At 44.1% G+C, this 13,680-nt stretch overlaps 1 protein-coding gene across 3 annotated transcripts in view; it reads left to right on the forward strand.

The window, feature by feature from the left end:
• The window catches only part of SLC4A5 (solute carrier family 4 member 5), a 78,799-nt gene that overhangs the window by 41,953 nt on the left and 23,166 nt on the right, over positions 1-13,680 (forward strand). For all 3 annotated transcript variants that reach the window (XM_083629308.1, XM_083629310.1, XM_083629309.1), the window contains 7 exons: positions 263-420; positions 1,360-1,447; positions 2,265-2,419; positions 2,552-2,710; positions 5,824-6,002; positions 6,463-6,592; positions 7,678-7,949. In XM_083629308.1, the coding sequence (XP_083485434.1) occupies positions 263-420; positions 1,360-1,447; positions 2,265-2,419; positions 2,552-2,710; positions 5,824-6,002; positions 6,463-6,592; positions 7,678-7,949 (1,141 nt within the window). The remainder of the gene's footprint in view (positions 1-262; positions 421-1,359; positions 1,448-2,264; positions 2,420-2,551; positions 2,711-5,823; positions 6,003-6,462; positions 6,593-7,677; positions 7,950-13,680) is intronic.

The following is a 13,680-nucleotide window of genomic DNA, read 5'->3' on the forward strand; positions in this document are numbered from 1 at the left end:
TCCCATAACACGTTGTCTTGAGTCATTATTCCACGCGTGTGTCACCCAGGGTCAGGGGGGTCTCCACCTGTCCGCGCAAATGGAAATTACCACAGATCCAACTGCAGCCACATTGTGAGTGTTAAGAGTCCCAGGCGGATTCTGAGCGACGTGTTGCCCCAGCTGGCAAGGAGTTTGCTCTTGCTTTGACTCAGGCAGAAAGAGACAAACCGAAAGAAGGGGGTCGCTGATCTTTAGAGAAATGCTTTTGTTTTCCTCCCAGCTCAAAAACAAATTCATTAAGAAGATCCCCAAAGATGCTGAGGCCTCCAATGTCCTTGTGGGAGAAGTGGACTTCCTGGACAAGCCATTTGTAGCGTTTGTCCGGCTCATTCAGTCGACCATGCTGGGTGGAGTGACAGAAGTGCCTGTCCCAACGAGGTAGGTAGATGATTAAAAGGGGGATTGTGCCCCCCACCCCCACCCAGCCCTACAAAAAATCAAAGGCAGAGGAAGAGGGTGGCTGAAAGCAAGGCCTTCAGGAGGAACGCCTTCTGCCCCTGAATATGTCTGCCATTTGGACACCATCCCATGAAAGTACACCCTTTTGTTGGGCTTCGTTTTGATGAGCATTCTCAACTCTGCTTCCATTTTTCTTAATTTTATTTTGCTGCATGTATATTTATCTCCACTTTCTTCCATCACTGCACCCAAAGCAGCAAATACACAGTTTGCAGGCAGCCATCCAACTGTACACTGACCAAGCCCAGACCTGCCAAATATTTGCATTTAGCAGAAAAACGACCCATCAGGAGCTACTGGTTTTTATTTCCCAAAACTATAGGCACAGATAATTTTTTCTGTGCTATAGAATTAAATCTCAGGTAATTGATGCAGCTACAAGCAATAGTAATTTCTGCATGATGTGACTGTAACTGGCCCATTGTATGTACAAAACACCAAGGTAATGTTGCTAAGTACATCTAGACAGCAATAGTGAAATTAGCAGGCATTATAGTCCCATTTTGGCAGAGCAAATCTTTCTGAACAATATCACTTGCATGTTAACTATTGAAAGGAAAATCACACCCAAGGAGTTCAAGATGTTTTAATTCATTAGGAGAAGTCTAGGATAGAAGCCTCAAAAGGGAGCAATAGATAGAAACTGTTTTGCCTAGTACAGCTTTCCCTAATTTGGTGCCCTCCAATTCTCATCAGCTGCAGCCAATCACCCCCAGTCCTAAAGAGCTTAAGGGGGCCATGTTGGGAGACACTGAAGTAGCGTAACTGTCATTTAAGCTGGGAGCAGCACAGTGAGATGGCGTGCGTATCATCATTCATGCTTCATGAGTTTGCTTCTTTTCCCCCTCTTTAAACCAGATTCCTCTTTATCCTCCTGGGTCCCACTGGAAAGGCAAAATCCTACAATGAAATTGGCAGAGCCATCGCCACCCTCATGGTAGATGATGTAAGTGCATTTTCAATGTCTTCGTAGATGCTTCCTCTCCAAGGGGGGCAGCTGCCCCCCCCATCCAAGTACATCAATAAAAATACTTAACTAACTGAGGTTCTGCCCCCCTAAAAAAAACATTAAGCCTGCCCCCGTAACAAAATCCTGGCTACACCCATGCTGCTCTCATATTTTATTGAGGATGTCATGCAATAGCATAACCCAGGGTCAGCATTACAAAAGGCATATTCTGTACCTTGTGCAGAAAGGTGGTAAACACATAGCCAACTCTGCAACGGATCTGAACCAAAGGGTTCAACTAAGTCAGTGAAGGATTTCGGCTTGCATGACACCTCCCACCTCCAGTGCCCTTCCCAGATCTGCTCCAGAAAGTTGGGGGGGAACCCTAGCACAGATCTGGAGAGCACACAGGTAGAGGGGGCAGAGTTCCATTACGCAAGTGGAGACTGGTTTACACATAAGAAATGGGCTCAGTGTTATGTACTGAAGTTCTCACCCTGGGCTAGCAGGGGGATACTGTAGATAGTTTTTACTCAGGTCCACATATGCAAATAAGGGATCGAAAGTGACGTTCAGTGATTGGATAGTTACAGAAAGTTGTTACAGTTGTGTGGTACTGGAGCTCTATATAAGCAGGCTGGCTGAACCCTTCAGTTCAGTTCTGTTCTGGCCTGTGAATAAACAAGAGCTGTTTGAAGAATCGCTGTGTCGTCTGATATGTTCACCCACAACTTAACACTCTCCATTGTATTCCACTGCATTTTCTTGGGTAGTGACTTGTCCAGATAATTCCTGTTTTCACTTTTACTTCCAGCTGTTCAGCGATGTCGCCTACAAAGCTAGAGACAGAGATGACCTGATAGCTGGAATAGATGAGTTTCTGGACGAGGTCATCGTTCTGCCGCCTGGAGAGTGGGACCCAAACATTAGAATAGAGCCACCCAAGAAAGTGCCCTCTGCTGAGAAGAGGTAAAAGGGAGGCTCTTTTCAGCAGTAGTCCTGATGAAAGAACCTCAGAGGAACAAAGGCTTGCAGGCTGGGCTAAGCGGTATTGCGCTTTGGGCACCAGGTTAACACTTTGCTATTTCTCTCTTCCACCAGAAAATCTGTGTTTTCCCTGAGTGAGGCTGGACAAATGAATGGCACGGCCGGAGGAGCCGGAGGCGGAGGGGGTGGAGGGGGCGGTGGGGGGGGAGGCAGCGAAGATGACGAGATGCCAGCTGTGCATGAGATTGGGGAGGAGCTTATCTGGACTGGAAGGTAAGCAAAACATTCTGGACTCCGTGAGCAGAAAGAGAATCTGTTTAGGGACTGAGGGAAAGCGCTAAACACAGTCATCAAGCTGGAGATATTTTCACCCGTGGTACAGAACTCCTGAGATCATGGACCAAACTAGATAATGTGGCAGCAAATATATGTATTTAAACCCAGATCTACTGCAAATGTGTAGAACAGGGTGTTTCCCCCCCAAAAAAAATATAATAATAGTCCTCTCTGCAATCTGCCATCTAAGCTGGGCTCTCAACTCTTAGTCCCTAGCCAGGTTCACCTCCATCATCAGAGCCTAACCAGAGTAGGAGCCTTCAGGAACAGGCTGCAGGGAGGTCACCACTTTTGCCCTCCAACCCCCTGCTTTCTGTATGATTGAGCTTCAGCTGGAGGCCCAGTTGCACCCTTGTCTGCACAGGGATAGCCTAACTTCTGTTGTCTGGGCTCTGGTAACCTCAAGGTTAGATTATTGCAATGCATTGTACATAGGGTTGCCTCTGAAAATGGTTCGAAAACTTCATCTAGGTTGCTGACTGGGACAAGACGGTATAAATATATTACACCAGTCCTGGCCTGACTGCACTGGCTGCCAAATACATTTTGGGCCCAATTCAAAGTGCTGGCTTTGACTTATAAAACCTCAAACAGCTCAAGACCACAATACCTCAAGGACCCCCTCTCTCCATAAGGGCTACTGGTTTGTTTTTGTTTTTTAAGTATTTTGTGTTCTCATTTTGTACTTTTATGTTGTGAACCACTCTGTGGTGATGATGATGATGATAGATAGATAGATGATAGATGATGATGATAGATAGATGATAGATGATAGATAGATGATAGATGATAGATAGATGATAGATAGATAGATGATAGATAGATAGATGATAGATAGATAGATAGATAGATAGATAGATAGATAGATAGATAGATAGATGATGATAGATGATAGATAGATAGATGATAGATAGATAGATAGATAGATAGATAGATAGATAGATAGATAGATAGATGATAGATAGATAGATGATAGATAGATAGATAGATGATAGATGATAGATAGATAGATTGATAGATAGATAGATAGATAGATAGATAGATAGATAGATAGATAGATAGATAGATGATAGATAGATAGATAGATATAGATAGATGATAGATAGATAGATAGATAGATGATAGATAGATAGATGATAGATAGATAGATACAGGTTTAAATGTATGAACTCACTGCCATCCAGTAGCTGCTGGTGGGGTGGTGGTGCGGCAAGGGTTGTGTGACGGTGTGGAGCTATTTGGTACCAAGAGGGGGAAAGGCAAGAGAATGGGAAGCTCAACCCAAGCGCAGTGGCGGGAGCTTCAGATTGGTTGCCTGGCCTGTGCCTCTCTGGAACAAGCAGCGAATCACAGCATTGGGAAGCCAGGTCATCATTCGTGCCCCACCAACCACTCCTGTAGCTATTATGTCTAGTCTGGCCTTGTGTTGCTCCAGAAAATACCTTATGTTTCAATGCTGCACAACCTACACTCAAAAATTCTAACGGCCACATGAAGCTAGCCTCTTGTTCTTTTGCATCACCTTGGATTTGTGTACGTGGGAGAAGCATGCAAAAGGCAAACTGCCCTGCTGATGGAGAAACGAGCACAGCACGACTCCCAGGGGCTGGGGTAGGGATAGTGACAGAGGGCATTCCAACAGGGTGAATGTTATGTTAGTTTTCCTGTTTATAATGCTAGCTTTTCCATTTTCTAATATTCCTTTCATGCTGCAGTACCTGTTGTGTTTTGGACCTGTAGCTTTTGGACCGATGTACTGACAAGTTGCACTAAATTCCCCCCTGAAAACTGTATGGCAGGATAACACCCCAAATTTCATCACTTTACTCCCTCGATTTTCAAAGTTAATGGAGTTATAAACAGCTTTGTTTTTGTTTTGGGGTTTTTTTCTGGAAGCAATTAACATGAAAAAGAGCACTAAACTTCCACAGTATTCTGGAAATGGCTTTTACGTCATGTGAAAGCTCAGATATAATGCGGAAATTCACCATTGGGGAAACAGAATGAACTGTTGTGTGAAGGCAGCCACAGTGTTGTGCTGGATAGTGTCTTCCCCCTGTGGCCAGCAGAAGTAGAATACACAGGGCAACACTGAAAATCTAGCCAGAGTTATTTGATTTGCAGAATATGTTCTAGTCACAGAAGTTGACTTTTGTGGAAACGTATGTTTTAAAAAAATTGTTTATTGTTTATTTATTTATTTATTCCATTGTTGTTATTAGTAGTAGTAGTAGTAGTAGTGGGACGCGGGTGGCGCTGTGGGTAAAACCTCAGTGCCTAGGGCTTGCCGATCGCTTGGTCAGCGGTTCGAATCCCCGCAGCGGGGTGAGCTCCCGTCTTTCGGTCCCAGCTCCTTTTTTTTTTTAATGATATTTATTAAAGTTTCAGAAAAAGTTACAAAAATAAGAAAGAGAAAGAAAAAAGAAGCAAAAAATACAAAATACAGAAAAATAAAAACAATTAAAAATAAATCAATCTTTTCATGTCTTGTCTTTCATTTACTTGTTTCCCTGACCTCCTCACTTTCGGTCCCAGCTCCTGCCCACCTAGCAGTTCGAAAGCACCCCTAAGTGCAAGTAGATAAATAGGGACCGCTTTATAGCGGGAAGGTAAACAGCGTTTCCGTGTGCGGCGCTGGTGCTGGCTCACCAGAGCAGCTTCATCACGCTGGCCACGTGACCCGGAAGTGTCTTCGGACAGCGCTGGCCCCCGGCCTCTTAAGCGAGATGGGCGCACAACCCTAGAGTCGGACACGACTGGCCCGTACGGGCAGGGGTACCTTTACCTTTACCTTTAGTAGTAGTAGTAGTATTTGCATTTGTAGCCCACTTTTCCTCCAAGGAGCTCAAGGTGGTATATATTGTTTTCCCCTTCCTTATCAAATCCCCACAACCCCCTGTCAGGTAGGTTAGGCTGAGAGGGCGTGACTGGCCCAAGGTCGCACCCAGTGAGCTTCATGGCTGAGTGGGGATTCCCTGCTCTCCCTCAGTGGCTCTTGTGTGCTTGCCTCTGGTGCAGAGTGTGCCCAGCCTCTCCTGTTCCCTTTCCAGGTTCTGTGGTGGCCTATTTTTGGATATCAAGAGGAAGCTGCCCTGGTTTCCCAGTGACTTCTATGAGGGCTTTCACATCCAGTCCATCTCTGCCATCCTCTTCATCTACCTTGGCTGCATCACAAACGCCATTACGTTTGGCGGGCTGCTGGGGGATGCGACAGAAAACTACCAGGCAAGTCTGGGCCAAAAGGGAGGCTTCAGGAGCAGGCAGTGCTCCCTAGGAATGGGCAGATAAGCCGATTCATGGTCCAGGCTAGTTATGAATGTGTTTGTTCTTAGAGACCATTCCATCCTGTACAAAAATACATAAACAAATGCTTAAATGCATATTTGTGGGACTGAAGCTGTCCGTATTTAGGTGGGTGTGCATCTGAGTGCACCTGGGCTCATCTTCCATCTCCAAATGTGGGCATGTAGAACAAAGCATTGCAGGTGAGTGAAGAACCATCAGCACAGACATGACTCTGCATGCTGCCCAGAGCCCCACCCTGTTATCCACAGGTACCTGGAACCCAGGCACTCTTGAACATGTGGCAATGATTGTTGTGATGTTGTTTTGCACCCAAACAGTGTCATTTTTGACAGCACTTAAAATGGCACCTATTGACATTTAGCGGTTTTCCTGCCACCAGGGAGTCATGGAGAGCTTTCTTGGCACAGCAATGGCCGGGGCCGTGTTCTGCTTCTTTGCTGGGCAGCCCCTCATTATCCTGAGCAGCACAGGACCAATCCTGATCTTTGAAAAACTTCTCTACGATTTCAGCAAGTAAGTGAAATCATTCCTAACAGGATCAATTTACAGAAGTAAGCTTTCTTCGTTCTATTGCATTTGGCTAACCCTACTCCGGAGTTTAGGATTGTTCGATTCTGTTCTGCTGCTAATTTATGTTTTAACTGTCATTTTGTTTTAAGTGCTGTGTTTTGATTTGTGTTGGAAATGTCTGCAGTGAAAGGGGCTCTGCAAAATGTATGAATAAACAAGGGTTGCATCCAACATGACAGATGCAGAGTTTCACTCCCTGGGCACTCTCAAAATCTGCTCCAGATGTTCATCCAACTCCCTCAGGGTGTTTGTGGGATAACCAGTCTCATATATCCAACATGCTTCAGTCTAATTAATGCACAAATGGTTTGATACCATAGAGTAAGCCTTTGTTCTCCCCCAGTCCACCTAAGAAGCTCAGCATGTGAAGAGGTCTGAGCTGTTGCACAGTTTTCACAAGCCTCTCTTGACTTCCTGTATCGATAGTTTAGGGACCTTTACCACTTTGTAAATAAGTTTTCCTGTGCATCTTTTCTGACTGATGTATGGAAAAGCACATAAACCTGACCATTGGAGAGTTTGTAAGTAAACAATTTTTAATTTCCCAACTGTGTACTGGGCAGAGAGGGAAAGAAATAAACCTTTTAAGAAAACATTTTGAAGGAAACTTTTTAAGGGGGCATTTTGGAACTCACTTGGAGGGGCACATGTTTTAAAGGTCTAACAGCCTATATTTCCACATTTTGCTTTGCTGCAGATTTTGTGATTTTATTAAGTCTCTGCTGGGGTTGTCTCACCAAAGAGTACTGCCCCAGACTTGGATCTTGGCACGCAGGAATTCTCCTTTCTATATGTTTCTTTGCATCAGCAGTTGAGGGGGCTGCAGAAAGGAAGGGAGGCTCCATTGCACCAGTGGGAGCCTCCTGGGCTAGTGGACGAGCAGCCTCGCAGGACCCTAATTAAATAAAATACTAGATGAATTATGGCAACATCATTCACGTGTTCTTCTTGCATTTCCTTATGTGAACCAAATGTCTTATTAGTGTTACTTAAAACAACCCATGACTTCATTTCATTTCCAATTTCAGAGGCAATGGCATTGACTACATGGAGTTTCGCCTCTGGATCGGCTTGCACTCTGCTCTCCAGTGCCTTATCCTGGTGGCTACAGATGCCAGCTTCATTATAAAATACATCACACGGTTCACTGAGGAAGGGTTCTCCACTCTCATTAGCTTCATCTTCATCTACGACGCCATCAAGAAGATGATTGGAGCCTTCAAGTACTACCCCATCAATGCAGGCTTCAAGCCAGACTACGTGACAATGTATAAGTGCGAGTGCATTGCTCCAGACCCAGGTGAGTACAAGTCTTGCATCCTCCTGATGCAATCCTGGTGTGCGTTCCTTGCTGCCATCCATTGTTTGAACCACAGTTCTGTGTTGATACCCTGTGCCTGAAGGAAATGAGTCCTGCAAAAGGTTTCTGACGTATCCTTGCAAAGAAAAACTGGTTTGAGATAGCAGAGGCATCTCTGGCTGCCCCTCTTCATTGGGGCTTGTTCTGCATGATGTTGTAATGTGCTCAGGCCAGTGACCAGGAGCATCGTGCATAGAGGTGGCATCGGGGTGCACCATGTGGGAGGCATCGTATGTTGAGGCAAGCGGGTGAAAACTGGCATGCAAGAAGTCTCCATGTGTTCAAGTTAAATTGGTAGTTGGTGTACTAAATAATTTTACCAGCATTTTAACAAAATGCTATTTAAGAGCCAATGACCCCGGGGTCTGTCAGTCAGAGTCAAGGCCAGCCCAAGTCATTTTGCTGCCTGAGGCAGAGGCCATAAACAGAAGCTGACTGGACTGGCAACTGAATCTTACTTCAACATTATCAATGTTCCTTCCATGTGAGATTTTGAAGCTGATGGATCACAAAGAGGCTTGCATGCATACTGAAAGGTCAAGGCACATGCATGGTATATGGTGTTGTATACAGAATTCAAATTCCCGAGGTTTTTCCAGCTTTCTGGGTTTTTGTAATGTAAGCTTGGAGTCCTTATGGCTGTGAAGTTGAGCTTGAAAATGTGTGAAGTTCCAGAAAGGGAAAGAGCAGTGACATCGAGCAGAGTAGTTGCCCCTCGGTAAAAATACATCCCAGCAGAAGATATTACAAAAAATAGGAAAATATCAGCAAATTTGCCTAATTCATCTGAGATGCATAAGTTGTTGTTTCTTTGGTGCTGAATTTGAGATACCTTCACACAGAGTTGAGTCTGGATTTATTTGCACATTCAGTTAGCAAGCTCTCTCTGAGATACTCCCAAGGAGAAGTGCTCTTATTTTTTATATAAGCAGATTGAAACAAAACAAAAACTGAGTTCATGTTATTGTAACCCATCTCTGATTTATGTGGTAGATGAATTCATGCGCTTCTTTAACACTGATTACTTTTATTTTAAACTGACAAACTTAACTAACAACCAAAGAACTCCACTTCTACAAATGATGAATAAAAGATGAAAACCCAGTTACTTTCATTTTGTAATACTCAATGAGAGTTACAGAAGAAGAAATCCCCTTAGGTTCCACCACCACCACCCCCCGTGTCCATCCCAAACCATTCCTCTTAAAAGAACAACACCAGTCTCTCATTGGTTGGTCTTGGGGTTCTACTAAAATTTAAAAATTCGATGTGGCACCCATGATCTAGATATATCACCACTTATAATATTGACATTTGAAAAGTTTTCCTGAACGTCTATAAAGTGTTTGATACTACAACTGCAAGGGGAGAGCATCTTAGTTGCAAGACCAGGCGACAGGCTCCCCATACCCCAACCCATGCAAATAAGACCAATAAGACCAAGAAGACTGGCTTTAGGTCAAAACAGGCCACAACTTTATTGAATACAGATGAAAGAGGTTTGGCTTGGGCACGGGGCAATCTAAATACTTCTGGCCCACCCGCTGGAAGTGATGCGTGGTCAATCCAGGCGGGGGTTCCCAAGACTTACATCCAATAGGGTGACCCCTGCAGGGACTGCCGTCTGGGGCTAGGACCCTGTCCTTGATAGGTGGCAGGGGCTTATGCCCCCACCACCTATCAGGAAGGGCACTGCAGTTCCAGTTCCCTCATTGGGGCCCCAGTGAAGCCTCCACTGTCCTGCAATGCCACCACACCAAGAGGGGTGAGCGGACTTATAAGACAATTTAATATCTCATCAGGGAAAAAGAAACCAAATTCTTTTTTTCCAGAGCCATGATGTACTCTTCTCTGACAGTGGCTGTATTGTAGAAGGCTATTTATTTATTTATTTATTTATTTATTTATTTATTTATTTAGTCAGTCAATTTGTTAACAGACCATCAGCATGAATTCCCAGGATGCAGATTTAAAAAACAGCATGGAAATTCTTCAGCATTTTAGTGTGACTTTTCTCCTAATAAACACACTTTTGTCTGTGCTTTTGACTAACAAACACATTTTTTACAAACAGCTTCTCCTGATAAAATGCACTTTTGTAATTCTCACTAATATATTAATTTTTATACACATATCCCCCTGTTATGTGCATTTTTGTAAACACTGTCTGGTTGGAAAACTGTCTTGCAAAATTCATGTAAGTGTGAATTTTGACGGACAGGTATGTTTCAGTTCTCATATTGTTTTGGAAAGTGCAAATTTGATAGATTCAGCTGAATTGAGTTTCTCCCTCATCCCCACTCCTGGGGAGCACCTGCCCATTTGAGCCGCACCAAAACTTGCCATTTCTCAAGTATATATTTGCTCAAAAAGTGCAAAACTTACCTTCATTATATTGAAGGGCAACAGAGTTCTCTGCATAATAATAAATCAGCAGAAAACGTTAACTCTCAGAAGAAGTGGTATTTGGAACAAAATACATGGAAATTCTGCAGTTAAAAAAAAACTATTGAAGTTACTGCATCCTCATATGTGCTCTAGCTCCAACTTAGACTTCTCAGTTACTTGTCTCCATCCTGAGCTGCAGGTCAGGTCACACTCTCCTCTCTACATTATTTTCATGCAATGAATCTGCAGTTAGTTCCTCCTATTCTGTTGGGGTCACTCTTCTGCTGCTGGTTTATCTCCTTTCCTTCACCCCCACTGAAGGACACATGGCCTCTGCATTCCCTAGCCTGATAGTGTTCATTGCTGTTCTAAATTCTCTATAGAATGTGTTCAAATATTATGGACACTTAACTGAGGCATCACAGGTCATGGGCAACACAGCTACCCCCACCATCTGTGTTAGTTTTTTGAACTTTAGATACGAACTTTGCTTTGTTGTTGGAACTGTTTGTGGTGGCTCTTGGGTGGCTGTGAAATCTATCGATACTACCCCAGGGTTCAGTAAAACTGCAATCCTATACACACTTATTTGGGAGGGAGGGAGGAAGGCCTGTTGAATTCAGTGTGACTTGATTCTGACTGAGTAACCGTACCTATGATTGCTCTCTAAATCAGGAAGACTGGGAGCTATTGGCAGATCTTGGTGATCTGCCATAGATGAGAAAGGGATTTCTGACTGTCAGTTGTCTATAGCAATTATTTAAAAGCTTTCCCACTTTAGATTGCTGAAAAATACTGCTTGGATTTTTGTACGGAAGGACTTGTGAGCTTGGTTCTGGTACTCATCAAAAATCCTTGGGCATGTTCTCGAAGGAACCCTATTCCTTAGCACTTAGCATAATTCTGCTCTGCTGAGATTATCATCTTAAAGCGACTCACTTGGATTCTTAAGGGTGAAGGGGGGCCTCCAGGTAACTGGGTCGCAGGGTGCTTAGGGCTTTACAGGTCAATGGTTGCACCTTAAATTGAACCCAGGAACAAATGGTCAACCAGTGTTAACTGCTGTAGGGTAGGTGTACTGTGAGCTTGACTGTCTTTGTACTCTAGCGACTGTTTTTTGCAGCAGTCGAAGTTTCCCAACTGTCACCCTTTCAGGGTAGCCCCACACAGAGAACAATACAGTCTGGACGTCACCAGCACAGGAGCTTAGATCCATTACTCTGAGCAGGACCTGTGGCTGGTGAATCAACGGCAGCTGATCAAAGCTGCTCCTGGCAGTCAACATCTCCTGAGCATCTAAGGAGAGAGCCTTATGCTCAAGGTTCATTCTGGCCACTAGAGGTATTACTGATTCTAAGCCCCATACACGGAAGCAACCTCAACTACTTCCTCTGTGTATCACTAAGCCAGCCTTCCTTACCCTGGTGGCCTCCAGATGATACGGATTACAACTCTCCTTAGCAGGAATGTCAGCATGAATAAAATATAGAGGGGGGCAGGGAAGCATAATCCTGCATAATCAATCACATAAAGTGGTGTACACATACCATTTGAATGGCAATGTCCATCAACTGGGGGGGGGGCTCAAATATTTTATGGCGGCAAAGGGACCTCAGCTCCTAGGAGTTGACTCCTGTGCCCCTTAGCTCCAACTAAGTTCAAAGCATCTGGAGGGCACTGGGTTGGAGAAGGTTGCATTAACAGTGCACAAAGCACTTTATTATTCATTCTTATTGCAGTTTCCCCTTACTGCAACCAACTGAGAGCTTGTCTGAGGTTCCCTAGTCAGCTTCATGACTAAGATTTGGACCTGCTTCTCCCACAAACAAACCCAAAGCTACAGTGGCCAGTCTCCTTTCCATGCCAGACTGAAGGCGCAAAGGTGAAGGTAAAATTCCCATTCTACTGCCAAGGTCTCCAGTAAGTTCAGTGTTTCCGTAGGAGAGGGCCTCTGATGTGTGCAGAGACCGCTCTGACCTGAGCCCAGGGACTTCCCCAAACACTTCCATTGGGGGAAGCAGGTCTTAATGGGTGCTCCTCTGTGTGCGCACTGTTGCTTTTTCCATTGAGGTGAGTTGGTCAGTCCACATCCACGAGAGGTTCGTGTGTGCACCAGAGCAGAGCTAAGCTTTTTTCTGAGCCAAAGCAACCTGATGCAGACTGCATTACCAGGTACCAAATAGAATCATGCAGATGGAAGGGCCAATTACTCCAACCCCCTGCAAAGTAGGAATCACACCAAAGCATCCATGACAGATGGCTGTCCAACCCCTACTTAAAAACCTCCAAGGAAGGAGAGTCCACAACCTCCCAAGGGAGACCAATCCACTGTCAAACAACTCTTACTGTCAGAAAGTTTTTCCGAATGTTTAGTTGGAATCTCCTTTCTTGTAACTTGAAGCCACTGGTTCGATTCCTCCCCTCCATAGCAGGAGAAAACAAGCATGCTTCCTCCTCCGTGTGACAGCCCTTAAGATATTTGAAGATGGCTATCATATCTCCTCTCAGTCTCCTCTTTTCTAAGCTAAACACACCCAGCTCCTTCAAAAGGTCCTCGTAAGGCTTAGTTTCCAGACCCTTGATCATCTTTGTTGCCCTCCTCTGCACATGTTCTAGCTTGTCAACGTCCTTCTTAAATTGTAGTGCCCAGAATTGAACACAGGATGACGTTTGCAGATAACTGGGTAGTAATGTTATCTGCAAACATAACAACAACAGCAACAACAACAACAGGGCAGCTGTGGGAAGCCCAGATCCATTTCCGGTCATTCAGAAACCATGGATGGGATTCAGTTCTGTGTTAGCTTGTGGGCAAACCAGAAATGGATGCTGAACCATGTTGAGACCAGCTTTTTGGTCCCTGATATTCTCTTGTCTGCACCGTAGGATAATTTGGTACATTCTCTTTTTAGCATTTTGCATGTTGTTGATGGTCCTCCCACAGATCAGCTTAATTTTGTTATTTTATGTTTTTACATAAATGGTATCAGAATTAAACATCTCTCTCCTCTTTATACCGAGAGTGCTTGCTATAATCGCCCTCTGGTGCTTTTTTTTGGTTTTGTTTTCTCTTTTCATTAGTTATGATTTTTTATTACTGTAACTGATTTGTACCATATTTGTCTCTGCTGCACACATCTATTTGGCTGCTTTCAATCTCAAGTGAGTATCATTTTATAAATATTAAAATTATTTAATATTTGATACTCGTTCCTTTTTTGTTTTTAATTATTACTTTCATCACTACTTCTGAATATACACAGCTTACATAAAGCATTTCATG

Source organism: Podarcis filfolensis, assembly GCF_964270895.1.
Source record: "Podarcis filfolensis genome assembly, chromosome: 8".
Lineage (NCBI taxonomy): Eukaryota > Metazoa > Chordata > Lepidosauria > Squamata > Lacertidae > Podarcis > Podarcis filfolensis.